This window comes from Erithacus rubecula (genome assembly GCF_903797595.1).
Source record: "Erithacus rubecula genome assembly, chromosome: 10".
Lineage (NCBI taxonomy): Eukaryota > Metazoa > Chordata > Aves > Passeriformes > Muscicapidae > Erithacus > Erithacus rubecula.
The window spans coordinates 27,696,262-27,724,025 of record NC_136662.1 but is presented as its reverse complement, the minus strand read 5'-3'; the positions used below and the strand labels follow the sequence as shown (position 1 = coordinate 27,724,025).

Below are 27,764 nucleotides of genomic sequence, written 5' to 3'. Positions count from 1 at the left end.
CTCAGTAAAATTCTGGAAGTAAAACTATGAAAGCTGGAGGCTCAATAAAAGGAGCATAAACAGTCATTTTAGTATGAAGCTTTATTTCCTGGCAGATAAGTTTTTGCCTTGATTAAAATATTCACAATATCAAGCTAATCTTTCTTGGTAAATAAGAATGCACATTAAAGAAGATTAGAAAGTTTCCTTTTATATATCTTTCCATGCCACCTTCCACATCTATTAGGAAGATGGGGCAGAGAAGGAATATTTGTGTGTCTTAGGGTGATGGATCTCTGCTGTATTTGAATTTACTTGGATTTCCTCTTGCTCTGCTGCATTTCCAGTCCCCATTATCTCCATGAGGTTCCAAGGTCTTCCCTTCCACATCCCCAGTGTTCTATCACTGCTTTGGGGGTTGACCCACAACTTGGGGTGATTTTGCCTTACCTTTCCTGGAGCCTACATTTATATTTGTTGAATTGCTGCTTGGCTGGAAGTTTGGAAGAGTTGTCCTGATAATCAGCAGAGGGTTTGCTGAATCCACTGAGTTTTGCAAGGCTGGAGGGGAGATATGGGGAAGGTGACTAGATAGAAAAACCTGAGTTTGAACTCAGAGTACCTGATTTGATATCAACAATTCTGGTCTTGGTTTTCCATGCTGCCATGTGCTTTTCTTTTAAATTTGTTGTCTTGGTTTAAGGGCCAAACTGGGCAGCCTAGGGAAATGTCCTTATTTCCATCCATGTGCTTTAGCAGAAGGAAGGTTTTTCAGGCAGGTTTGTAGCTGCATAAAACACAGCTGTGCTTATTTACTTGAGGTCCATTCAGTGGATCTTAAAAACATGAACAAATACTGCTAAGTTTTTAATTTGGTGGACCTGTCATTCATGAAAAGGGAAAAAATATCTCCTTGGATGCAACATTGCTCAGATTAAAGGCTGATTAAGAGGGAATGGGTGGCAGTGCTGAACATGTAGAGGTGCAGGGGCCCTTTCAGATCTGGTCTGTAAGAGTCTGAATATCTCTGCTTTCCTTAACTCTGGTGCGGGGTTTTTGCACAACCATAATTGCTGCTGTCTTGTCTTGTCCTACTGAAGCCCAGGACTGGAGGCAGCAGGTGAGCAGCTGGAGGAAGGTGCAGGTGTGTTATGTAAGCTGGGAATGTCCCAGTGTGATCCTGGTAATCCCACAAAGCTGCAGGATCTCTGTTTGCATTGCTGGCTGCTTGTCACAGCCCAGCAGACGTGGCCTGGACAGGTTCTAGTATGTACCAGCTGGGTAACTCAACCCTGGTTTCTCCATTCTTTGTCTTGGAGTAAAGGTCAACCTGAAATTTGACTCTTGGTTCCTGTTGACTGTCTTTCCTTCTCCCTGGGGTGTGTAGCAGTATTTCTGCTCTAGCTTACTGGGAAACATCTGCAAAAATACATGTAAATCTTCACTTTCTTTCTGAAAAAGAGAGGAATTTCAGGGTAGTTGTTAGCCAGGGAAAGTGGTTTTTGAGTACTGACCCTGTGTGATGTCTCCTGGCATCCAGGTCTGTCATCCTGTATTATCAGTATTTTTATGGCAGGTTTTGAAATACTGCTGGGCATTTGTGCTGCTTTTCTTTAGTTTTGGTTTGTTTTTTTTTCCTATCACAAGTTTCTGCCAGCTACCCTTCAAATCTGAGCTACCACATAGCCTGTTTTATAATTCTCCTGGGAGTAGTGACTCTCTTAATGTACAGAAGTGAAGCATTAGTGACTCTCCTGGAAAAGCTGACAAAGACTAGCAGTGCCTTGCTTGCTTGCAGAAGGACTGATTATGAGTGCTGGATGCTTGTTTGAAGAAAAGCACCTGTAGAACAGCTGTGCCCTGTGAAATGCAAAACCTGACATTGCAGCTGTCTTCTCACACATGGTTTACTTTTTTGCCTGGTTTTTCTGCACCTGAAGTTCATACCAGGACGCTGTCATTGCTTTAGAATCTGTGTTTACAGAGTCACAAACAGAAATAATTTATAGTAGACACTTGGTTGGATGTCTAGCTTGTAGGCATGTTGTGGAGGTTGCTTTTTCTTTCCAGCTAAACAAACCATCTGTAAGAAGCTGGCTGGTTTCCTTATAAGATTTCACTGATAAAAAACTAAAAACTAAGGAAGCAGGATTTTTATCAATTTGAAAATTGTCATTTCTAAAGGTATTTTGAAATAGATTTTGTTCACTCTGGGTTAATTGGTAAAAACAACAAAATGGTGAAGCAAAACCTGAGAGAACGTGTGTTGGTGACTAGCAGCAGTTCTTGTCCCCTCCTTCCCCTGCTCACATATAAACCCTGCATGTGCAGGCAATGCCAGCCTTATCTGCTACCTGAGTGGCCATTTTTTATTGCTAGATTTAAGGCAAAAATTTAATAACCAGATCACATTTGGGCTAAAGGGAGAGCTGACCAGCTCATCTGTGATGGCTCAAAAAAGCTTTGAATTTTCTTGTCATTATTTTTAATATCAATTAGTTCATGAAGTTTCTTCCCTGAAGATTTTACAGTATTTTAGTTCGAGGTCTGCTTTGGGTGGATGGAATACATTCCAGAAGAGATGCACACCATTACATGTGCAGTTTGCAGCTGTACTTGAAAAGCACATAAAAGTCAGTACAAGCAAACTTTTATTTGCCCCAAATTGGATATAAAGATTCATGGTAAGTAATTAATATTTACTGAAAGTTTCAGTGAATGATCCAATTTGCAGCTGACCCAAGTGTTGTGAGAAAGGGAGTTGCCTTGTGGAAAAACCTTTCCTTTGGAAAAATACCCCAATAAACACCAGGATGAGGCATCAGGGGTGTAAAGATAATAATCTCTGTCCTTGCATTGAGACTTCACTGTCTGATTTTTTTTTTTTTTTTTTTTTTTACCTGCAGAATTTCACTGTGCTGTGTCAAAAGGTTGGGGAAATGAGAATCTTGGTGCTGCAGATCTGTCAAGGGTGTGAGAGAATTGTGATGGTTGAGTAGACAGACAAAGCTGATGGGATTTTGGAGACAGATACGTGTTTTCATTATAGTGACCCACTTTTTAGCCTTTTGAGTAGCAATAAAAGTGATTTTTTCTTTTTTTCTCTAGAGTGCCACTGGGCCTAGAAGTATAAGCAGTTACTGTTCTTATAGAAACAAGAAAACTATCTTTTAAATCTTGTTAATTTTTCATAACACAGTTCTGTTGTTGTAGTCCTAGTTGAGTGCTGGTTTCAGGGTGTGGAAAAATTTAAAAAATTAGTATATTCAAAGTGGTGCTGATGTTAAACTTGTAATCACCTGTTCAGTATTATTTGATGTGTTTACTGCCAACGTTGAGCTTTTTTATTTTTTTCTTCCACTGACTAGATTTCAGATCCCTCCTCATAAATTGCTTCCTCTGTAGCTAAAGTGTTGAAATAACATTACTCAGATAAAGCTGTTTTGTGGCAAACAGAAGGTGATTCAGAGAACTACACCTGTGCTGATCTCATAATAAAGCTAATTAATCTTTTTGAATTAAATGCCCTTTAAAATTCAACATGATAAAGTGTAGAGGTCTTATTGAGAATGATTATTTTTAAAGGGCACTGCTCTAACAAAGAGAACTTTTAGTGATGTGTTCTTGCCAGGGAGTGAGTGAGCAGAGCAGCCTGGGATGCTGATCATTTGTTTATATGCAACAGCTGCAGAAAATGAGAAATTAAATGAAGAGTTGAGAGGAGCACTGAGAAATGGATGCTTGGGACAGCTTAGGAATGTAATTTGGATGTTAATTTTTCAACTTCTGGTTCTATTTTAGGTGTGCCAACATCTGAGCTGTCTGCAAACCTGAAAATGAGGCAGGGGAGGGAGTACATCTAGATTGCTGCTGGTTTGGGCTTGGCAAGTAAAAGCAAGAGATTTGCAGGCTTCCTGTGTTTTGTTGTTTGGTTTTTTTTTATTCAGGACAGGGATGGATAGGAGGATGAGATCTGGAAGGTGCAGTATTGATCAGCCAGCCTGCTTGGCAGCCTCATTCATGGAGCTGAGGGTAAATGGAGAATTGAGGCTATAGAAAAAGAACAAAAGGAAGGTTAGGCCAGCCCTCCTTGGCAGCAATAGCTGGATGCCTTTTAGAAACAGCCCCTGTTGTCATGGAGCTCCTGAACCCAAGGCCAGGGTCTGGCACTGTGATTTTTCTCATGGCAAAACAGCCTTGTCCTGTCCTAGCCTTGGGGGGGGAAAAAAATAAATAAATACAGCCAGTAGCCTTGGCAGCACTTCATTATTGCAGCTCAGTGACTGAACAGAGTGGAACCACGACCAAAGGGAAACCTTTTCTTCACACAGATTCCTGGGTTTCATTTATTTATTTATTTTAAACCCCTCATCTACCCTGGTCTGCAAAATATCTTTTATAAGGTGGCATTTGACATTTGGAGAAGGATTTTAAGCAATTCATGTAGAACTTGCTTTCCTCTGAGTCAGCAATGTTTTGAGGTTGAGATAGAGACCTGAATTCCTAATCTCAAGGGTTTTGGAAGGGCTTCCAGTAGGAGTTGATTTGTGTTCAAAACCCATTTTCCTCTTGTAAATTTAGATTATGATCACACCATTCAACACAGTTATTTGTCATTTCTTGAACTGGTCAATAATTTACAAAACAAGATATTCATTGTGTTATTTGGCACTGATTATATTAGTTTAACCCTATGTTGCTTTACTGAGCTTTTTGGTCTCTTAGAAGGTGATATTTTGCTTGCACAGGAATACTTATATTTGACTTTATGGACAAAAAGTATATTCCATGTTTTAAGAGATTTTAGTTCCAGTGCCTGAAATTTAAAAATATGCTTGTTCTTACTGTTATTTTGTGAATGTATTGGAACATAAAAAGAAGCAATGGTGGAAGAAATGTGGTGTTTCCACAGGAGGAAAGCAGTGAGCCTGTGTGCTTTTATTTCTGTATTATTATCTTTAAGTACAGGAAATGACAGTTACCCCATCTCAGAAAGCACCTCAAGATAAACTTTTCTGCTAGACATGGGTAAAGTCTTTGTGGTGGAGAATTTGCCTTTCAGGTCAATCTCTGATTTGGTACCTCCTGATTAATATTATTTGCAAATTTTCAGGCATCTAGTTGTTTTGGTTTGAAGGACAGGTGTCTGCCAATAAAGGCAGAAGCTTTTTTTTGAAATGGAGAATGTAAACTCCTTCCCTCTAAATTATTATAATTTTGAAATTAAGGGGCTCTCAGGCAAAGATACAGGAATTAGGAATAATAGTTCTTTACTAGGAATGTTAAAATAGAAATGCAGTGGCAGATGTGGTTCAGCTGGAGCAGTGCTCCTGGAGAAGGTGCAGTTTCCTCTGAAGGTGCAGGGATGATGTGGAAAGGTCTGGCTTTCCTCTGGAATCCAGTGGGAAGAAGGTCCCTTGGTGTCCAAAATCTCAGTTTTTCTCTGGGTAGGAAAGGCTTGGCTGCTCCCCCTGGCTGGAGCATCTGCCAGTGGGATGATGGAATTTTATCAGTCATACAGTGAGATTTAATGACCTATCAGCAAATAATATCTTCCTAGAAAAAAAAAAAAAAAAAGAGTTGTAAAAAAAATAAAGATAATTGCCTTACTTAGTTTTAAAAATAGCTCATTAGCAAATAATATGTGCAACAGAAATAAAAATCACTGCCCCACCTGGCTTCAACAGATGGTAATAGAATACACATTTCTGTTCACATTTTGTATTGCAACCCAAAACACTAGTGAATAAAATCTCAGCATTTGGAGCATTTCATAGTAATTCTGTTGCTTCACCTTCCTCCCCTGTTTGTGCTCTTCGTGCTCTGCTGTCAGGTTGAGGATTTGACAGTCTTGGAGGCAAGTTCAGATCAGCCTTACTGGAGAGCCCCAGGCTGGTGTGACTGTGCTGTTGGGAGTGCCCAGCCCTGAAGTGAGTTATTTTCTGTCCCTGAAATGTCCCTGAGCAGAGCTCAGGCTGCCCAGGAGGAGGATCCATGTGGGAGTGTGTTCTTTGCCCTTTCCATACCATCCTTTAAAAATGGTAGTGATGTGTGTGGTGCTTAATATTAGAACCAAATCAAAACAAAAACAAAAAAAACCCCAGAAAAATCTGAATGTTGAAATTGTGTATTTCAATATTCTCTTGAGGTTGATTTTATCTAGAAATTAGTGCCAGAAGAAAAAGATTTCTTAGTTATGACAGTCCATATGTGTATCTGATAGTGAATGAAACTTTCATGTTGTCAGTCATCTTCTCAATTTAATTATGTGTATTTCAACATCTGTTTGAGTCTGGTAGAACCAGCATCCGTGGAAGTGTTCAAAATACATGTTGGATGTGTCACTTGGAGACATGGTTTAGTGGTGGGCTTGACAGTGGTTGGATTCACTCATCTTAATCCAACCTGAAGCAATTCTGTGGTTCTGTGGTGTATTTTTCAACGTTGTTGAGACCATAATAAATTCCTAATTTTCCTGTTTGTGTTAACACTAACCCTTGCAATCTGTGAGAGTGCATGAAGATTCAGGGGCTGTAACTATGGGAGGGGATGAAGAGTGTGCTTTGCTTCAGTATTAGGAACATTTGGTTTTTGACAGTACTGAAATTGGTAATTATAGCCTGTCTTGATTTTTTTTTTTTTTTACTCATTAAACTAATTTCTTAATTACTAGAAAATGCATTCTGTCTCTGAGATTCTGCACTGTATTTTTTATAACAAGGTGACTGAATTGCTGCTTTAACTCCCAAGTTTTGACTTTAATTATGGGATGGTATGTAATTCTTGCAAAAGAATTAAAACTATTTCAGAGCAGTGGGGGGGAGGAGAATTGGATTTATTCTGAAGAACTATTTCCATGGCCACTTGTAAAATTGTTCCTGTGTTCTTTTATTACAGCTTCTTTGTTTTTCTATTTTGTTTTGTAGACACAGATGAGGACACGGTGAAAAGATGTTTTGCCACGTTTGAAGAGAAATTCTTCCAAACATGTGAGAAAGAACTTGCCAAAATCAACATTTTCTATTCAGGTAAGGTGCTTATTTTGTGTGTATTTGTGGAAAATTCAACAAGAGAAAAAGGGCCTGGAGGTCCCAAACTTTCAGGATAACCACAGTGGTGATGCAGGTCTACCATCAGGTAATTAGAGGGTGGGTTTGCTTAGAAAAGTGCTCTGGTTTAATCACAGCTCTGGAGCTAAACCCTGGTATTTGGCTGGAGGGAGAATTAATGGCAGAGTTCATTTCTTCAAAATTTCAAGGTATCCTGCTAAACTTTATGGAGATATTGTTAGAACTAAAGGACACAGAATTTCAGCTTATCTGTGCCAGTCTCCTGACTGTGTTTTAGGTGTGCTGAGCATCCCAGCTGGTGTTTGCTGAGCTTCTGCAGGAAAAGCTCTCCTGAGCTTGCCTGTGTGTGGTAGCTTGATCATCTTGGTGGGTGCAACAAGTTTTTAAACACTGAACTCTCACTGAAACCCCTGCAGCTTTCTGGGCTACAAAAGCCAGCAGCAATTGTCATGGACTGCATATTTTGAGTGAAAATGCTGTGATGGTGCAGTGGGGATTTCTAGGTGTCATGTATCAACTGCTGGTTTTTGTTGTTTCATCTGAGAAAGTTGCCTTCCTATCCTGTGTTTTGAAAGCTACTTTAGAATGGATTAATTGGAAATTCTCCCTGTAAAATTACTACAAAAGGCTTGGTGTGCTCTGGCTCCTCCTGCCTTTACACTTCTGATGATTTTCAGCCTCTTTTGGTGAGGTTTAAAGTGGTGTTTCAACTAGAAGAGCATTTAATTGTAGATACAGCAATGCATTGGCTTCTATACTTCCTCTTAACATGCTGATTTATTAACTTAGTGCTATAAACAGGATTTGCAGCACAATATGGTAGCCTTTTCTAGTTCTGATTTTAATCTGGTAACAAAGGCACAGTTGAATTGTGCAAAATATTTTCATAACCATTAGGTGATGACATTATTGCTGGCTCTTTTACTGCCAGCCAGGATCTGGGTTGTGAACTTGAGGATAGCTGAAAGCATGGCAGATGCAGTGGCTGAACACTGCAGCCTCCCTCTGCTCAGCTTCCATCTAGGGAAGTAAATCTCCTTTGGGCTGGCTGTGCCTGCTCTCCCAGCTCCCTGGAGCCAAGTGAGTGTCAGGACAAGAGGCAGTTTTTTAGGTAAAATAGATGGTTTTTATTAGGTCAGCTGGGTTTTACACTTTAAAGGCATTTTTCTGCACACAGTTTATACATACCTAACTCAGCACTGCTCTGTGTTGTTTCCCTGGGAGATTGTGTGCTTCTCTCCCAGATCTGAGGCTTTTATGCTCAGAAATTTCCTTTCTGAGCTGTATCAGATCCTGTGCATTGTGAGCTAGACTCTGTGCAGGAAGTTCTGTCAATTTAGATGCACAATGCAGATTATAATTTTCCCTAATGAGGACCTGCTGCCACACGTGCACCCACATATATGCACCCATTCCAGCATTGTTAAAATGGCATTAATAACATAGTGTAGGGTTAGGTTTTTTTCTGCAGCTAGCTGTCATTTCAAAAAGTTCCAGGAGAGAATACATGTAATTTGAAATTCTCCTGTGATAAGATTAAAATAAGTCTTTTATTTGTAGAAGAGCGACGTGACTTTCATAGAATGGAAACCTGTTATTAGGGTTATTAGCATTGAGCTACAGCAAGAAATGTTCCATCAGTGGTTCCTACCCTTGATTGTGTCAGAAATTTGTCACATTGGACCCTATTGTAACTCAAGGCATGTGTTGGCTTAGATTATGACCTGGCACATCCTATTTATTAAAGGTTTATTACACAGCTTATTGTACCCCTGTCTTTACTACAGTAAATATTGTTCATTTTTAAGAAAATCAACTTTTCTGTTGATGAGGAAATGAGGCAGAGATCATCTTTTTCTAGGCTGAAGGCTCAGTGAGCATGACCCAGGATTGCCTCAGCAAAAACAACATCCTCCTGGGATGGCTGATGCTGAACCCCAGTTCCTCCACAGAGCACTCAGAGCTGCAAAACCCTTTCTTTACCCTTCCCTGTGTGCTGCCTTCAAACATTGCCTTAATTCCCCAGCCCATTATCCCAGCTCAGTGGAAAGGAAAACTGCCATTAACTAAATCAGATCTGATAAACAATTTCCATATTTTTTGACTGTGCTCAAGAAGATCTATCCCCAGCTGAAAAAAAAAAAAAAAAGGACTGCAGTAAAATCTTCAGATGGTTCCAGCCTATTCAAGAGCTAAAGTTTTGTCTGTGGCCAGTTTTGGTTTGTGTTTGGGATTTTCTAGATGACAGGTTTGTTATATTTTAAATCACCATCATCAGGATTTGGCTAAACAAATTTCCGTGGTTAATTTAGGAATGGTTTTGTTATTTGTAGGAAACCCTCATTTTAAATTGGAAAGCAAAATATTGAACACAGTATGTACAAGTAGGGAAAGGAAGGAATGCTAAAAGGGGCTGCCTGAAATGTGTAGCTGGCAGGAGATTCAGGCTGTTGATCACCACCTCTCTGGCTTTGGTCACACCCATGCCCATGTAAACTGGAATTTGGGGAGAAATTTTGCTGCTTCTTTAGTGCAATAGTCTTGTTTTCCCATCATCCTCATGTGTGAACTTTGATTTTTCTTGGAAAATGAAGTCAGAAACCATATTGGAACTGAGTAATTGGGGTGATAACTCTTTAGTCTCTTTAGTCAGGATCTAACAGCATTTTTTGGGCAAAGCTGCTGCTTTATGGCAAGCACTTGTGTTGAAGTCTGCTGTTATTGGTTTTGGATTTCTCATTAGACTTTGCCATGAAATTACACTTGAGCTGAGGGCTCTGTGGGCATCAGGTCATGCAAAATGCTGCAATACAAGAGTGGTTCCAGTTTCTAAGCTTTTTTTAAACTCTCATGAGTGACATATTTTTTAAAGTCACTTTTCAGACTGTTAAATTAGTAGTGGATAGTGCTAAATTAGTGATAGTGGTTTATGACTTTTCACTGGTTTTGGAGTATGCTGCAAACTCAGAAATTAATTTCTATCCTTTGCTGTTTCCCTGGGCAATTCCCTAAGAGGTTTTCAGAACAGCAGCAAAACACATTTTGTTTTATTTTGTTTTGTTTTGCTTCTGCATTGAGTCTTGATGGTAAAAAAAAAAATCATCCTTTAATAAGATGCAGTGATTTGTGGATGGGATAACTGCAGTCAGTGCAGGAGAGAGAAGGTGGTGACAGGATGGCTGTTTCTCAGGAGTGGCATTTTTTATGGATAGCTGTAGTCATAAATATTTCAAGGCATCATATTTTCTTTAAATATTGTGTTATTGGGCTGATGGATGTTAGGATTTTTCTGGACAAAGGGATAGTGGAACAGTGCTGTCAATTGAAAATGTAAGTTTAAACTCTTCCATATCTACTGATTTGATTTAAAAGAAATCTCAGTGTATCACAGATGGTTTAATAGATGTTTTCAATATAGAGAGTGAACTTGTGAGCTTTATTTATATGAAGGCTTTTGATTTGAACAAATATCTGTTCCTTCTCCCCAAGGGAGTTCTCAAAGTGGGGAGGGATGATTGTTTTTGCAGTCTGATCTTGTGGTAAATATTCTCACTGTGATAAAAATTCTCATTGTGGGCTGCATTGCCTCTGTTTGGTGGAGTCTGTGCAGTGGAAGTTGTCAGAGAGGAGTTGCCCTTTCCTGCATTTCAAATCTTCTTCCTTTAATAAAGTTTATAAGCAAGAAATTTAGTTTCAGGCTCCTCTGTACTTGATTTCCTTTACTGATCCCCATTTTCTGTTTGGAAATGCATTCTTCTTCTGGCAAATACCTTATGCACTGTTAATTTATTTATAGAGAACTTTTGCTCTTAAAATTAAGCAGAATTGAGTGAGACAAAGGAAAAGGAAATCTTACATCTGAGTGGGCAGCAATTGAGAATTATCATTGAATTGTTATGCAAGATACTAATGATGAGAATTATGTTGGCATCCAGGAGGCTGCTGGGGCAGAGCTTTGCATAGCAAAGGGACCTTGTGGCTCTGTGGTTTCTGGTGTCCTGCAGGGTGGAGGTGGCTCCAGCACTGTGAACCTGGTCAGCATCTTCCTGGCCAACACCAACACCCATGGTCTGTGACCCTGCTTATCAACAGAGATGCCAAGGCTGTGCCTGAAGCCTAGCAGGGAAAAAAAAGCCTGGAAGGAACCAGTTGTACAGAACAAAGAGAACAATAACAGTCTCAGCTATGCTGGTTTTAGCTTTAAAAGATTGTTATTTAGCCAAAAATACTATTTTCTGAGAGCACATAAAGCAGCATGTTTAAAGGAATACCTTCTTCATACTTGAGGTGTGAGAGAGAGACTTGTTCTGAAAACACATTAAAATGACATTTAAGTGCAGGCTGGTGACCTCTTTAACCAGTAAATAACTAGGCAATGCTTCCAAAGTGAGGAAAAGAGGGATAAATGATTGCAGTGGATCATGTACAGCAGCCAGCAGTGTTGTAATTCCTGATCAAAGCAGAGCTGTGTTTGTCTGTCGCTGGGAGCTTGGCAGAGGGGCTGTGCTGCTCTCTGAGTAACAAAATTCAGTGTCACATTTGAAGTGTGGGGTTTGTCTTCTTTGATTTCCCTACTGTCACATGAAAAGATAGTAAACATGTAGTCAGTAGTGGGTGCACAGATCTGAAAAACGCTTTGCTTACTCACTGTCATGTTTCATAATACTGTCTAACGGGATTTTTCTCTAATGCTTCTGGTGCACTTGATTTATTTGGGAAAGAGGAGCTGCTTTTCTGTGCTCAGAGTAGATGTGTGGTCAGGGCTTTGGTATTTGGATGAGACCCTATCTGCCTGCCTGCTGTCTCCAGCCAGTGTCCTTGTGCTGGTTTGCAGTCTCCAGGTACAGGCTGGGCTTCTTCCATCCCTAGCAGGTATTTGTGTGCTGCTGGACTGAACATCCTCTAGAAATCAATGCTGGGATGGAAGTTGAGAGGTCTCAGTTCCTGGCTACTGCCACTTTAGTCTGTGCTGAAGGGACAGCCCCTTGATTTTGCCCTTGATTTTGAGAACTTGTGTGATGTTGTAGGTTTAATGAGGAAAGCTTCCTCCTCTACTCTGCCCACATCTGGAGTTCTGCACCCAGGTCTAGGGCTTACAGCACAAGAAGTACAGGGACCCATCAGAGTGGGTCCAGAGGACTGGAGCACCTCTGCTCAGATCCAGGCTGGGAGAGCTGGGAGTGAGAACTGGAGAAGAGAAGGCTCCAAGGAGACCTTACAGCCCCTTCCTGTGCCTGAAGGGTCCAGGAGAGCTGGAGAGGGACTTTGGGCAAGGACTTGGAGGGACAGGGCAAGGGGGAATGGCTTGACAGTGACAAAGGGCAGATTTGAATAATACATGAAGAAGAAATTCTTCCCTGTGAGGGTGCTGAGACCCTGGCACAGGTTTTGCAGCCTAGAGAAGCCATGGGTGACAATCCCTGGGAGTGTCCAAGGCCAGGTTGGACAAGGAACAAGTGAGAGGTGTCCCTGCCAATGGTAGGGAGTTGAAATGAGATGGCCTTTAATTCAAACCGGTCTGTGATTCCATCCTGTGACAAGAGAAATGTGCAGAGCTGTGGAGTTGAATGCTCCATGGGGGAAGGCCATGCAGTACAGTGCAGTTTGCCCATAGGCTCGTTACCTGAGGAACAGGTGCAGTGTTTTTAGGGCTGGGTTGATGCCTACAGTGGCCCCCTGGAATGGAGGCTAGGCAGTGTTAAAGGAATACAGTAGGGATTTATTAAAAGGCTTCAAGCGATTCACCTTGGGCAGTACAAGAGTCTGGCCATGGTTACACCCAAGATGGACTCCAAGTTTTCACACTTTTCTAAGTTTTGATCTATTCACATATTTAGGTTAATTATTGACCTGGTGTGAAGGACAGGTGTCTGCCAATAAAGGCAGAAGCTTCTCTTTGAAATGGAGAATGTAAACCCCCTCCCTCCAAATTATAATAAAATTTTGAAATTAAGGGGCTCTCGAGCAAAGATATGGGAATTAGTAATAACAGTTCTTTACTAGGAATATTAAAATAGAAATGCAGTATTACAAAGAACAATCCCAAACTCTGTCAGAGTCAGAATCCAAGCTGACACCCGTCAGTCAGTCAGGGTGGTGGCAGCAGTCCCATTCAATGGTGGCTGCATCCTCCTGCAGGGGCAGATGTGGTTCAGCTGGAGCAGTGCTCCTGGAGAAGGTGCAGTTTTCCTTTGAAGGTGCAGGGATGATGTGGAAAGGTCTGGCTTTCCTCTGGAATCCAGTGTTAAGAAGGTCCCTTGGTGTCCAAAATCTCAGTTTTTCTCTGGGTAGGAAAGGCTTGGCTGCTCCCCCTGGCTGGAGCATCTCCCAGTGGGATGATGGAATTTTATCAGACATGCAGTGGGACTGAATGGGCCAGCAGCAGATGATATCTGCCTGGAGGGAGGATGGGCTGTGGGAAAGATAAAGATGATTGCCCCAGCTGGTTTAAAGCTGGCCCATTAGCAGATAATATGTGCCAGGAGATCAGGGGCACTGCCCCACCCAGCTCAACAGATGGGGACAGAATACACATTGCTGGCCACATCCTGTATTGCAACCCAAGACAATTATCCAATTACAGCTTCAGGTTATGAAGTCCCATCCTCCCAGGTTACTCACCTCAATTCCCAGTATAAAAAGTATAAAGTTGTTTACACTTTTGTGGCACGAGGCTGCAGCGGTGTCCTCAGTTCTGGGGATGGAAAAGGATTGTTTTGTGTGACTGAGCGGTGAAGAGAACTTGTAACACTTTATATGAAGTTCAGAGTCACGCACTAAGGCGGTACAGAACGTGCCAAGTGTAAAAGCTAGATGAAGGCGTTGGGGTGGCCGTGTGTGACCCTGCCGGGTGACTGTCCTGTCCGTGCCCGCAGAGAAGCTGGCGGAGGCGCAGCGCCGGTTCACCACCCTGCGCACGGAGCTGCAGTCCACGCTGGACGCGCAGAAGGAGGCCAGCGGCGCCTCCACGCTGCAGCGCCGCCGAAAGCCCGTCTTCCACCTGTCCCACGAGGAGCGTGTCCAGCACAGGAACATCAGAGACCTGAAACTGGCCTTCAGTGAGCTCTACCTCAGCCTCATCCTGCTGCAGAACTACCAGGTACCCGCACGGGCCCAGCTGCAAACCCCTCCCTGCTTTGTGTGTTTGTGCGCTCCTGGGTTGGAGGGCAGGTGTCTGCCAATAAAGGCAGGAGCTTCTATTTGAAATGGAGAATGTAAACCCCCTCTCTCCAAATTATTATAAGTTTGAAATTAAGGGGCTCTCAGGCAAAGATATGGGAATTAGGAATAACAGTTCTTTACTAGGAAAATTAAAATAGAAATGCAGTATTACAAAGAACAATCCCCAAACCCTGCCAGAGTCAGAATCCAAGCTGACACCCGTCAGTCAGTCAGGGTGGTGGCAGCAGTCCCATTCAATGGTGGCTGCATCCTCCTGCAGGGGCAGATGTGGTTCAGCTGGAGCAGTGCTCCTGGAGAAGGTGCAGTTTCCTCTGAAGGTGCAGGGATGATGTGGAAAGGTCTGGCTTTCCTCTGGAATCCAGTGTTAAGAAGGTCCCTTGGTGTCCAAAATCTCATTTTTTCTCTGGGTAGGAAAGGCTTGGCTGCTCCCCCTGGCTGGAGCATCTGCCAGTGGGATGATGGAATTTTATCAGTCATGCAGTGGGACTGAATGGGCCAGCAGCAGATGATATCTGCCTGGAGGGAGGATGGGCTGTGGAAAGATAAAGATGATTGCCCCAGCTGGTTTAAAGCTGGCCCATTAGCAGATAATATGTGCCAGGAGATCAGGGGCACTGCCACACCCAGCTCAACAGATGGGGTCAGAACACACATTGCTGGCCACATCCTGTATTGCAACCCAAGACAGGTGTCCTCGAGTGGCCTCACTCAGTTTTTCACCTGTTTCTTCCTTTTTCTGGGGGCCCCTAAACACTTGTAAAGAAAAGGCAGGTAGCAGTGTATACCTGGTTGTTTTCAATTGAGGTAGGAGTGCTAAGCTGGCCTGCAGAAGGACTTGTCCTTCTTCTCTTTCTGGGCTGGCTGACCCCAGCACCTTTGTCCAGGCAGGACCTCTTTCTTCTGTAGTGTGTTGTTCTATGCAGGGCAGGCTGGGGAAGAAGCTCTTTTATCTAATATTTGTCCTGAAATTTGAAATCCCACTGTACTGTTTCCTCTTGGCGTTACCCCGGTAGTGGCTGTGACCTTGGTATATCAGAATTTCTTGCAAAAACATCAATTTAAAAAATATATCTTTTGATTTCTGCGGGATACAGGCTCATTTGCCTTGAGGTATGAAAACAAATTTTTAGTTGTACTTGGATTTTTGGCCTCATAAATATTGCAGATGCTGATCTTGTTCCAAAAATCTTGAAATCAAAATCTGAAAGTGTTAATATATTTTTGGCTGGGCTATGTCTTCTGCAGTTAAATGCTCTGAAATGCTTTATAGTGTTTTACTGTGAGGGGGTCTTAGCTTGTTAAATAAGAATATAGGAGCTTAAATTGACTACATCTGTATTTAGGTCTTTGACAAATCTTTACTGCAGAATTTTACTAATCAAAATTCAGAGTCAGAATAACTTAAATACCTGCTGTATGGACAGAACTTATTCTCCCAAAATTCTGACTACTTGTACCTCTCCCACACTGATACTATCTTTGAGCATGTGTTTGGAAACTGAGCTTCTTAATGAAGCTCTTTAACTATTAGTGGTAGTTCCTAGTTCAAATTGCTGGGAAAGGTGGATTATGTGCATCTTTTTAGGAATGGAGTGAAGCAGCATTACCTGCTGTGATTTCTTCACTTACATTTATTTTCTTTTTTTTTAAAGAAGACAGCTGTACTTTTAATTACAAAAAAATCAATTCTGAGGCCTGATGAATTTAAATAGGGGCTGATGTGGGTCATTCCTTTGGGAAATCTTTTCCTACTATTCCTCTGTGAGGAAAGGCAGATTGTGCACTGGTATTTTTGCTTTTTGCTACCAGGAGTCCATTCCCACTGTAAGTCTACTAAATATTGATCTAAACCCCATCTGGTTTTGATAGCTTTCACACTTTTCAGAGGCAGCAGAGCTTATTTCTACAACATAACTCCAGAGAGAGAATGAGAAAAATTTCTTCAAATTGGTTTTGAAGTTGAGTACCAAGGAATATAAACACAAAAACAGACATAAAACTAAATCCCAGAGTACTACTATTGTTAATCACTCTTGAGCTTAGAATATAACAATGAGGAATATTCAAGCTCTTGCAGTTTTGGAAAGAAGGAAAAACAATAACAAGATGTGCCTGAGCCCTTCATGTAGGAGATAGAGTGAAATCAACAGCAGCATTATAAATATCAAACTGGCTTTGATGAACTGCTGATGCCTTGAGTTAAGTTACTGAGGAAAGAAAATCCACCTGAAGCAAATTCCTCTGTCTCTAAGGGCTGAACAAATGCATTCATTCCTGAGTTACACAAACCAAACATCAAATGAAACTATAAGCAGTCTCCAGGGCAGATCTTACATATTTAACTTATCAATGATTAAACTTCTGATAAAATTAATTTATTGTTACCAGCAGTGTATTATTCTAGAGAATCTGTTTATTTGAAATGCTGTGTTTTAGGACAATCAAATGCTGGGAAATGAAGCATATAATATTTAGTTATTTATTCTGTATATAATAGAATGCATTTATTGGGTGAATAATTGAGGCTGAGCCAGTTTTATTAAATTACCTTGCTGGTGCATTTCCTGACATATATGAGCAAATATTTTTGAGTCCACTGTTTGATTTTACTTGATGTTCCATTATATTATTGCCTAAGTTTGTTGTTTGTGGAGGGTTTTGGGTTTTTTTATTTCCACTAAATGCAGCAGAAATGGAGGTCAGGCTTGGAGAAGGCCCCTTGCCAAATAAAAGCAGAAAGAATAGCAAAATATCAGACTGTATAAGTGATGTTTGTCCTGTTCCACAGTCCCATCATTGTGTGTTCATTGTCAGAAGCATCACTGTGACCATCAGTGCTTTTACCATGTACTTGGAGGTTGCAGAATTTCTGCAGTCAGAGGATGAAATGCCACTGGATAGGTTTTAGGGTGTCTGGTATAAACATATCCCTACCAGCCAGGGCCCTAAGATTTAGACTGGGATTGTACCCGTGACAGATGGAGGGATGTTATTTCAAGCCACAGAAAGATCCCTGACCAAAATCATCCTTTTGTTGCAGTTTTAAATGAGAATTTCTGCTCTCCTTGGGGTGGAATTCTGGCTATTCCAATAGAATGTAATTAAAGTCTCTTGTCTGCAATAAGGCAGGTCATTAAAGCTTTGGCTTCCTGCTCCTGTCTCCCCAGCCTCATTTCCCACCTGGATGGGAGGGTCTGGCATTAAATCACTTGAAGCATAATTACATTGAAAATAATTCCAGTGACTAGTTGGTGCCTCTCCCCAGGGTATTGGATTTTGCTGTTTTCTCTGGTTTTCTTTACAAGCTGTTTCTAAGCTTTTTTCAGAAATGAGTCTTACCATGGTCTCTCTGTGTTTCTGCTGCTTGAATGAAACACTGAGTTTTTTAGGTGGCACTTCCTGCACAGTGAAATGCAGGATTGCAAATACATCATACCACAGCAATTGCTGCTGTGTGATGAGCTTTGCCTGTCTTGGGTACTGTGGACAGGTGTTGAATCAGGGATCATCTATAACTTGGAAATCAACAGTTGATTCCTGTTTGAAGCATTGTGTGCTTGTCTCTACAGACTGGAGAGTTACAGCTCCCACAGCTGCCAGCCTAAGCTGGTTTTGCAGTCATTGTGCAACATAGTCTGTGAAAAAAACAGTGCTGTTTGTGGGGATGCACTTGTCTGGATTTAATCTGCAGCACTGACAACTTTCATACAAAGATTTCTCTTCTATAATGAATTTAACTGGAGAACTTGATTTGAAACCAGTGTTAAGTTTAAAGAAGTCAGTAGCTCAGATTCTTCAGGAGGGAAAACCCCTTAAGGGTTATTTGTCTTCCAGGTAGCATCAGATCACTTATTGCATAAAGGAGGAAGGTTTTTTCAGGAAATAAAAAGGTTTAGGTAGGTTTTATGCCCTTGAGTCACACTTTTTTTTTTTTGTTAGGGTTATATATTCCTTATAGTAAAGTAAGAACTCAGAAGCTTCCTGACAATAAATACAATAATTTTGATTCTTACTAACTATTCCATTCTCACTAGCACTGGAGAGAGAACCATTCCTCTTTCCTGGGAGATGGCTGGGGTTTAAAAGCCAGCATGTTTTTCCCCTTGTGTGCAGAACCTGAACTTCACTGGCTTCCGTAAGATCCTGAAGAAGCATGACAAGAACCTGGAGACGGCGCGGGGGGCGGAGTGGAGGGTGGCCGAGGTGGAGGTGGCTCCCTTCTACACCTGCAAGAAGATCAACCAGCTTATCTCTGAAACTGAGGTGAATCTCCTCTTCTTGCTAGCAGGAAAAAAAAATGGGATTTTGGTCACTGCTGGTTTCTGGAAGCGTTTGAGCCCAGCTTGATGGAGCTCTGAGCAAACCTGTTCTAGTGGAAAGTGTCCCTGCCCATGGCAGGGGTTTGTTACAAGATCTTTAGGTTCCTTCCAAGCCAAAGTGTTCTATGACACTGTAATTTCCATCGTGTTTTGCCCTTACTGTAGCTTGTATTTGCCACCAAGATGGCTACTTATTGATTTTGAAATGCCACTGAATTCTGGCACTGCTTACATAAATACAGACATGTTCTCTTCAGCTGGTACCTTTTCCCTTGGCAAAGCCTAGTGCAGCCTTAACTTCTGCCATGAAGTGCAGCATGGTGAGCTTTTCATGTCCCTGTATTAAAAGAGCAGTGGGCCAGGGCTCAGCTGTTACATGGAAACCAACCTTTAGTTTTTGTTATACCACATGCTCATCATTCAGATGGACTTGTGTGTGTCTTTGTGTCCTTAGGAAGTGGTGACCAACGAGTTGGAAGATGGAGACAGACAGAAGGCGATGAAACGTTTGCGTGTTCCGCCCTTAGGAGCAGCTCAGGTGAGAGATGAGGGCTGTGCAGCAGAGCTGCTCCTCACACTTGTCAGGGTGCCAAATCAGATTCAACATCTGAACAAAACAGTGGAAATAATTGATGTGAGCATGCATGGGGCAGGGCCAGATAATCTGCTTTAGTTCCGGAAGGTTTGGAAATAGGTTACTGCTCCTAATGCATGCAGACAAGGTAATGAAGGGAGGAGATAAATGGGAAAAGGAAATTTGTGCTAATAAAAGCATATGCTTAGTGCTTGTGTGGTCTGGAATATTTTTCAGGGGGCATTGAGATGCCCAAGCTCTGTTTCAAGATGGCAAGAATATTACACAGTATTTTGAGTTTTAAAAAACCTCACTTCAAGAGCGAGGGTGCAATCAGAATCAGGGATCAGGAGCGTATGTTTCTGATTTTAAGTTTGCTCTGCAAACTAATCTGACTGTGCTGATAACCTGTTTACCTCACCATAATTCTGCCATGGCTTTGTTCACAGCCTGTACCAGCCTGGACTACATTCAGGGTTGGATTGTTCTGTGGGTTGTTCATTGCACTGAATGTCACTGTCATACTTTCAGGTAGGTGTCCTGCCATGCCTTGGTTTGGGGGTATTCTCCTCACTTGGGGAGTGCATGTTCTGGGTTAAATCAGAGCCATATCACACTGGTGGGAACTACTAGTCCTGCTCAGCAGCAGGTTGGGGTTTTTCTCATGTTGTATATGTGAATTCTGAACACAAAAATCCTTTTCCTCTGGTTTCCTCCTTACTTTTGGAGGGATATTCTGAGGGTGCAACATCTATCTGTTAAAACAGATTTTTGTTATCATTCTGGGAATATGCAGCCTGTGCCCATGTTGACACAGGTGCTTGTAGAACATGAGTTTTACATGGTATTGACTCCCTAAAGAAAATACCACCAGACACAGAGCCATGTGACCAATGCCACTCAGGATGGAAATCAGGAATTCACGTGGACATTCCTAGGATTTCAATGCCTGGAATCTGCTAATGGAATTAATTGACTTTTTCTTATTGGCAGATGTTGGCAAGATTGTTTAACAGCTACAATTAATGGGTGGATCTCTCAGGCCCTGGCTTTATTCTGCTTTGTGCCTTCTGAGTTTGGCCCCTGATTAGAGTAAGGGCCCCGTTAGTGCTGCAGATCCAGACACAGAGCTTAATCACAAGCAGCTTTACTAATTGTGTGTGTGATTTCTGGAGTGTTGTAACTTGCTTAAGCAGTACAAAGGAAAAGGTTTAACAAATCAACTTAGGAGCTCTTGCATTAGGGAAAGCCCATGTCTGTGTTTTTATGACTTAAAAGAGTTTTTAATCGGATGTTTCTGTAATTGGATCCAGCTATCTCTTGGGATAAAATGCCTCTGTTTGAGGAGCTGTTTGCAGTGCTTCCCATTTGGTCTTTCCCTGGTAGAGGCATGAAGTTGACCCATCTGACAAGAGGGCTTGTTTAATGTAGAAACTGTTCTTTATTCATCATTTCTGTTACTTAAACATTTGATCTCTGTGTGAGATGCAAATATGATTGAAGCCAGTTGTGTTTGCTTTCCCTCTCGGTGCTAAGAATGAAAGAGTGATGCAGTTGTGAGAAGGAATTCATAAAAATGATTACATCTCTAAAGCAGGTGTTACTAACCCAGTGTGGGTAATAGGTGTGTTGTATCAGCAAGCATGATCTGATATCTAAACATTACTGTAGATATTGGGCAAAAATCTGGATTCCAAGTGCAAAGTGGGTGTTTTTAATTGGCTCATACTTTGCTAAACTCTCAGCTGCTTTTGCCAAATTGTTTCTGTGATTTCATCAGCTAAGATAGGATTTCAGTGTTCTATGTGGAGATTTTGTAAAACAGTGTCAGAACATGGTTTCTGTCAGTAACCCAGTGCTGTACTGCCAGATTTGAAAACTACAGCAGCAGCATTTTACAGACATGAGTTCATCATCACTTGGGGTGTGTTAAAGGCTGCAGAGCTACAGGTGGATCCAGGGGGTTGTCACCCCAAAAAGGACAAATTCTGTTTCTGTATGGGCTTCCCTAGGTGCCAAGCTAGTGTGTAAGTGAGGTTGGAATTTAACAGAAATGTGCATTTGCTTTGTTAACCAGAAACCTGCCAGATTTCATGGAAAATCTCATACTCTTACTGTGGTCCTGCTCTTGTTTGAGATTTAGGCTGCCATTAGACTTGTCACCAGGGATATTTTCATTTCTTAGTCAGTATTTTAGGGGCTACTCTGCCCTGTTTGGAGTTTTGACCAGATGACCCATTGTGGTTCCTTCCAGCTTTATCCATTTTGTAATTTCCCTTGGTTTTCAGGTAAAAATGTGAAAATATTTTGTTTACAATTCCACATTTAAGACTACTTCTTTCAGCTTTTTTGGGGGTGTGTCATTTCTGTCCAAAAGCTGACTCTATTTTGCCTGAATCCAAGAGTCTTAAGTTTTAAATTTCAAGCAGCAGTTCTGGAGTATTACTTCTTCCACAGCTTTTTCTCTGTAAGTTACGTAGCATAAAGTGTAGATGCTGGACACATTAAATTCCCTGTGGATTTGCTTTCTCTATGAAAAAGTTTGAAACACTTGGGGCTGTAATTTAGCCAGGTGTGTGAGAATAAATTCTCAGCCTCAGTTCTGTAAAGTGCACATTCTTTGTTTTGCCCCTCTTAGAAAGCATGTGTGTGAGAAACTCAATGAAACTGAAACTGATGACTGAATAACTGAATTTTATTTATGCTTTTCTCATCAAACCTGTGCCTGGTGACCAGAGAACACAGTTCTTTGCCCAGAGGTTTATGCTGGAGAAGGCTGCTGCTGTATGAGGATCTTCATAATTTGAAATGAAGCACATTTGTTTCCAAACCCCTGAAAAGGAAGCAACAGGCTTTCCAGCACTGCTGCCTTGTGCTGGGATTTCTGTTTGGGTGGGGCTGGGTGTTATACTGCTGGCCATGAATATGTATTGCATTGCCATTGTACTGAGTTCACTGATTAGGAGGGTTTAACATTGTTTTAAATGCTGTAAATGGTTCCTCTTGGTTTTGTGGGGCGCTGAAGTGTTTGTGTACCTGTCTGTTGGGATTTCATCTCTATTAAACCAGAATATTTAAGTGCCTCTAGTCAGATTTATGCTGGTGCTGTCCCTTGTGCCTGTAGTGTGAGGCAGGGATGCTGCTAATGATTCGATTACAGCAGCTGAAAGGGAAATTTTCCCTAAATCCTCTAGGCCAGGCACAAAGCCCTCCACTTGCTGGAGCATGCAGTTGTGTATGTGTTCCCCTGTTTTCTCAGTACAGCCAAACATCTGAGAACCAGGATAAAGCCTTGCTTTGTGGGACAACCTTTGTTACCCCTAAAATCCTTCCTTTTTTTTTTTTTTTTTTGTCTTTGCCAGGTGTGGCTTTTATAGATGGACCAAATGTGTGGCCACTGGTGAGAATCTATCGAGGTGGCTTTCTCCTGATAGAATTCCTCTTTCTCCTGGGTATCAACACATATGGCTGGAGACAGGCTGGAGTCAACCACGTCCTCATCTTTGAACTCAATCCCCGCAGCAACTTGTCCCATCAACATCTCTTTGAGGTGAGCAGGAGGGATTTGAGAGTGGCTGAGCCATGCTGGGGATCAGCAGGATAAATCCTGCACTGTTTCCTGGCAAGGACTCCTAATACAATTAGAAGAGGAAGTTGCTCAAGTCTGATTAGATTACAGGATTGAGCAGTGCTCTCCCTTTTCTTCTAATGAGAACACATTGCAGGTTTCAGGCTGTGTTTTCATTAGGTATCTGTGTGTTTTGGTTTTTTTTCCCCTGCAGATTGCTGGTTTCCTGGGTGTTTTGTGGTGCCTGAGCCTGCTGGCATGTATATATGGTAAATTCACCTACATCCCCATGCAGGTGAACCCACTCATCTTGTATGGCTTCATGTTGCTTTTTCTCATCAACCCTACCAAAACCTTGTATTACAAGTCCCGTTTTTGGCTGCTCAAACTATTGGTAAGTGTCAAAGCTGGTTGAAATAAAATATTATTTTTTTTTTAATTCTGTGGCTGAGCAGTAGCTGTGAAGTGTATACAGGTGTCACTAACCCTCAGGAAAAAGGGATGCTGAGGGATGCTGGTACCATGGAGATTTATAGAGCAGGCCTGATCAGATGTTGACTGCAGATAGTTTTTGAGGATGGATTTGCAGAAGCATATTCTGGTTCCTGTACCATTGACTTGTTAACCTTCCTATAGACAGCTGCTTACAAACTTTTGCATGTGTGGAAACCCTTGGATGTCTTTGCTTGTTTATTCCTTAACCTAGTGAAGCAGATTGATTAGATGTCCAGTGCTCTAAGGCAAGGCTGCATGGATTCTCCTCAGCTCAAACTGGGATAGTGCCAACATTGAGAGGGTTAACTGATGGAGAGAGCATTTGAAAATGTTACTACCTATAAAATTATGTTCATGGGTGGGGTTTTTTCTATTTGTGCTCTTAAACCAACTCTTTGTTTGAGTCTGAGCTCTTTATTTTCCTGTAAGATAAGTCTGGTAAATTCAATGTAAATATGTGTGCTGCTTCAGTGTTCCAGTTATAGGTGGGAGCTCTTAAAGAACAGTTTTCAGACTTGCAGAGTGACTCATGAGTTTGTTCCCAAATGACTGTTTATATGCTCTTCCCCACCCTGTGCACCCTTTTAAATTGGCTTTAATCAAGCTGATTCTCCTGATACCAAATTTTGCTGGCACTGCTCTGAGAGCTTTGGGCAGAAGAGGGTTTGGCTGGCTGGTTTTCTTCATAGAATCATTTTAATGCCAATTAAAACAATTAACTTTATCTGGAACACAGCAGAGATGAGGCACAGCATCATTGAGGACGTGTGTGCAGGTGCACACACAGTGAATTATCCTCTGTGTGCTCACCTCTGTTATTTGATTTGCTGGCTTGCTGCTATCCCAGCTTCTTCCTTTGTGCCTTCCAGCACTCAGCCATCCCTCACAGAGGTACCTTTAGTCCCAAGCCTCATTAGTCTGACTGCTGTCCCCTGGTGTGAGGGGAAGCACTGGATGTGCTTTAACCACATGAGCAATATCTGTGCTAATTTACCTTAATATCTTGCCAGGGTGAGATTCTCGGTCTCCACAGAGGCTGTTTGCAGCTCCTGCCCTGTCCCAGTGATCTCCAGACTATGCTGCAGTCTGAGATAGAGTTGTGGGATCATGGAATGGCCTGAGTTGGAAGGGATCTTAAAGGTCATTGAGTTCCAACCCCTCTGCCACAGGCAGGGATGTTTTCCATGATCCCAGGTTGTTCTGAGCCCTGTCCAGCCTGGCCTTAGGCACTCCCAGGGATGGAGCAGCCACAGCTTCTCTGGGTAACCTGGTCCAGGGCCTCACCACCCTCAAAGGGAAGGATTTTTTCCTAATATCTGGTCTAAACCTAAGCCATTCCCCCTTGTCCTATCACTAAATGCCCTTGTAAACACTTCCCAACAAACCTTAAAACTGTGCTGTTCACACAAAATTATGTTTGGTGAGCATTTTTCTTCCCATGCTTCATATATTTTATTTCCAGCCAAAACAAAATCTGACAATATCAGGTGTAGCAGAGCATTTCTGGCACTTTCAATTTTTCTGGAACCAAATCAGGGGCGTGCTTGAGTGTGCATTTCCTCATGGATCTATGAGGCTTCTTGCCTCCACCTGTGATCAACATCAACTGCTTGTTGGGGGTGGGATCTCTTGTGCTAATCCCTGAGGGATGGAGATTGGCATCAGAATTGATCTTCCTCTGAATGCAAAGTTATTTAGCGTGTAGTAAAGTCTAATTCCCCTACCAGGCTCTTCTTTCTTGCCTGTGTGCTTAGGTGAGCATTCTTTGTGCCTTTGCTGGCAGGTGAGAAGCCCCTGAGTGCCCCTGTGTGGGCTGGGGGAGCAGCTTGCTGGGAGGAATTGGATCTGAGCTCAGGGAATGTCCCTGTGCCCACGCTGTCTGCAGGAGATGAATGGCCACACCAGAGCAGGGAGCCTGGACTGAGAGGTGAAAAGCTAGCAAGTGTTCAGCTCAGATGTCTGGCATCTCAGCACAAATTAAAAGTGCAGGGATCAGCACCAGGAAGTCTCTGCTCAGGCTGTGGAATAGCTGACAGAGAATTGCAACTGGTTATTGAAACTGAGGTGCAGCTCCAGCTTCTGGTGTTTTAGGATTTTATCCTTATGTGGAGGATGTTGCAGACACTTCTCAGCTGTGGTACCTTCACTGCCAGCACCCCTGGAATTGGGGCTGCTGCTCCAGCTGTGCCTGGGCAGCAGGCAGGAGCCACAGTGGCAGCTCAGCTTCTGAAGGAAGGCTGGCTCAGATGCCAGTGCCAGATATGTCCTGGATCTATCTGTTGACTCCTCCTGAGCTGTAACCTGTAGGTGGAAAACTTCTACTCTGTTTAAAGTTTTATGCTGTCACCTGGCAGTGCTGAAGTGCCTCTCTCTAAATTAAATAACAAGAATATTACTATTTCTTCTTTTCTGTTTTGTTTTGTTTTTTTAGGGAGGTCTGTCTGTAAAGCTACTTTCACATTTCATTTGCTTAGCTAGTCTTTGTTCATGGACAAAACAATGTCTACAATGAAACAGATCAAGGTTGTATCAGGGAGTGTTGGGAGAAGAGAGGAAAGAGGTTTTGCAAGGGAAGGCTGGTGTGTGGTTTTGACCTCTGCAGAAGCTGTTCTGCAGCTGGGCATCTTTGAAGACAGTCCTCCCTAAAGGCTGCCCTTGTTTGACCCTTGGGAATAGGTGCCATCCAACATGAGCATGGAGCATTCTGGGTCAAGATCCATATCTGCTTCGTGCCACTAACTCTTCATCCCCTATTTGGCTTTGCAATTTTAGGAGCAGAGCCTTTAAATCTGTATTACAGGCTGATAGGGATGTGTCAGTCCTTTCCTGGGTTTCTGGAGCTGTGCACCCTTCAGGTTAATGAGGAGAGCAGTAGAAAAGATCAGTGTTAGCCTGTGCTTTCATTAATTTAAAGGTTCATAAATCCTGGAATGACCGGATGGGCTGGTGCTGTCTCAGTGAGAAATTGGCCATTAGTAACCATAACTAACTGGGTAGGGAGGGGGGTAATCAAAGGTAATGGAGCAGAAAACTGCTGCTCAGGCTTAGAGGGAAAGTGGACTGGGATTGAGGGGGAGTCCAACTGACAGTCAATAGGATTTCCTCTGCCCTTCTTTAACCCTTTCCCTGCTGGAGGCATTGGCAGACCCAGTAACAGCCTCACTGTCACAGCTTCTAACACCAAGGAACAACTCATGAGTTAAGTAAACCAAGGCATGACCAGACTAATGGCTGTGCTGAGGGTCTAAATCCAGCTGGCATTAAGTGTGAGGGGGAAGGTAAGTGTGGAAGATATCTGTAGACATGATGTAAGTATCTGAAAGAAAGTGCTGATCAAAGTGAGGGGCAAGAGAGAAATGGAGCTGTGTAGAGCTCTTAAATGGAGACTGGAACTTTCTGGGAAAGATCTTGGTTGTAGGAGACTGGGCTGCTCTGCCAGTAAAAAACAAAATGCTGGGAGGGCACAGGAATAGATGCATACAAAAGCAGGGAAGCAGGAACATTCTTTGTACTGCAAGTGAGGAGACAGTTATCCTTTTTTGGAGCAAAATGTCAGCAATAAATCTTCAAGTGTTTCTGTTATTTCCATATTTGCTCAGTTCTGTGATGTGCTGCCACTGCATTTGGATGCCTTTGACACAGCCATGAATTATTCCTGCTTTGTTTTTCCCTGACAGTTTCGAGTATTCACTGCTCCCTTCCACAAGGTGGGCTTTGCAGATTTCTGGCTGGCTGATCAGCTCAACAGCCTGGTGGTGATACTTATGGATTTGGAATACATGATCTGCTTCTACAGCTTTGAGGTTCAGTGGGAGGACAATGCTGGACTTCTGGCAGATACAGGTAGAGTAATCTGATGAGCCCTGGGAATGTGGTCAAAATGACCTGAAAAGCACTGAGCCAGGCTACTTCCTAATTGTCTGTTTTAAAGAGGATTATTAATAGTACAGGAAACTGAAATAATTGGCATTTCTTGTAAACGTGGCATTAGAGAGATTCTCCTCTTTCTTACTTCCATCCAGAGAAATGGAATTTCACATCAGAGTTCATTTCCTAATCCAGTCATTTGGCCTGATGTGTATATCCATCAAAAAATTTAGACACAGCGCTCCTGATTGGAAAGAGAAATCCACTTTGCTGGCATTGTTGGTTTATTTCATAGTAGTTTAACCATGTAGTTTGCCTTTAGCCTTTTCCTGTTGCTCATCATGAGAATCCTGAGCTTGTTAAACACAGCTTTCTGTGCTGTAGCCTGCTTCTTATGGGCTTCATCACAGCACTCTGAAGGAAAAGGATGGAGAAGCTCCTTGGTGCCACCTCTTACTCCATTTGAGCTGATGCTGCTCTGCCAGGGCTGTCCATGCTCTGTCTTCTTTTCTAGCCAGAAGGAACAAAGAGCTGGAATGTGAATTTTGGCCTTCCCAGTGGCAAAGCAGTACCTGTCTCCTCATGGATGAGGCTGCTGACTTTCCATTTTAAGCAGTGACTGCTGGCAAATTGTATTGTCTGATGGTTTTGACACTTGCTGAGAGAATTTGCTGTATGCTTCAATAAGCATCAGTGTTCACTTTGTTCTT

The 27,764-nt window shown here is 42.2% G+C and overlaps 1 protein-coding gene across 1 annotated transcript in view; it reads left to right on the top strand.

Annotated features, from left to right (window-relative positions):
- Positions 1 to 27,764, top strand: part of XPR1 (xenotropic and polytropic retrovirus receptor 1) — a 102,491-nt gene that overhangs the window by 57,471 nt on the left and 17,256 nt on the right. The window contains exons 3-10 of the mRNA XM_079313875.1: positions 6,906 to 7,007; positions 13,925 to 14,148; positions 18,345 to 18,494; positions 19,005 to 19,088; positions 19,574 to 19,655; positions 22,487 to 22,674; positions 22,907 to 23,086; positions 26,865 to 27,030. Coding sequence (XP_079170001.1) covers positions 6,906 to 7,007; positions 13,925 to 14,148; positions 18,345 to 18,494; positions 19,005 to 19,088; positions 19,574 to 19,655; positions 22,487 to 22,674; positions 22,907 to 23,086; positions 26,865 to 27,030 — 1,176 coding nt within the window. The remainder of the gene's footprint in view (positions 1 to 6,905; positions 7,008 to 13,924; positions 14,149 to 18,344; positions 18,495 to 19,004; positions 19,089 to 19,573; positions 19,656 to 22,486; positions 22,675 to 22,906; positions 23,087 to 26,864; positions 27,031 to 27,764) is intronic.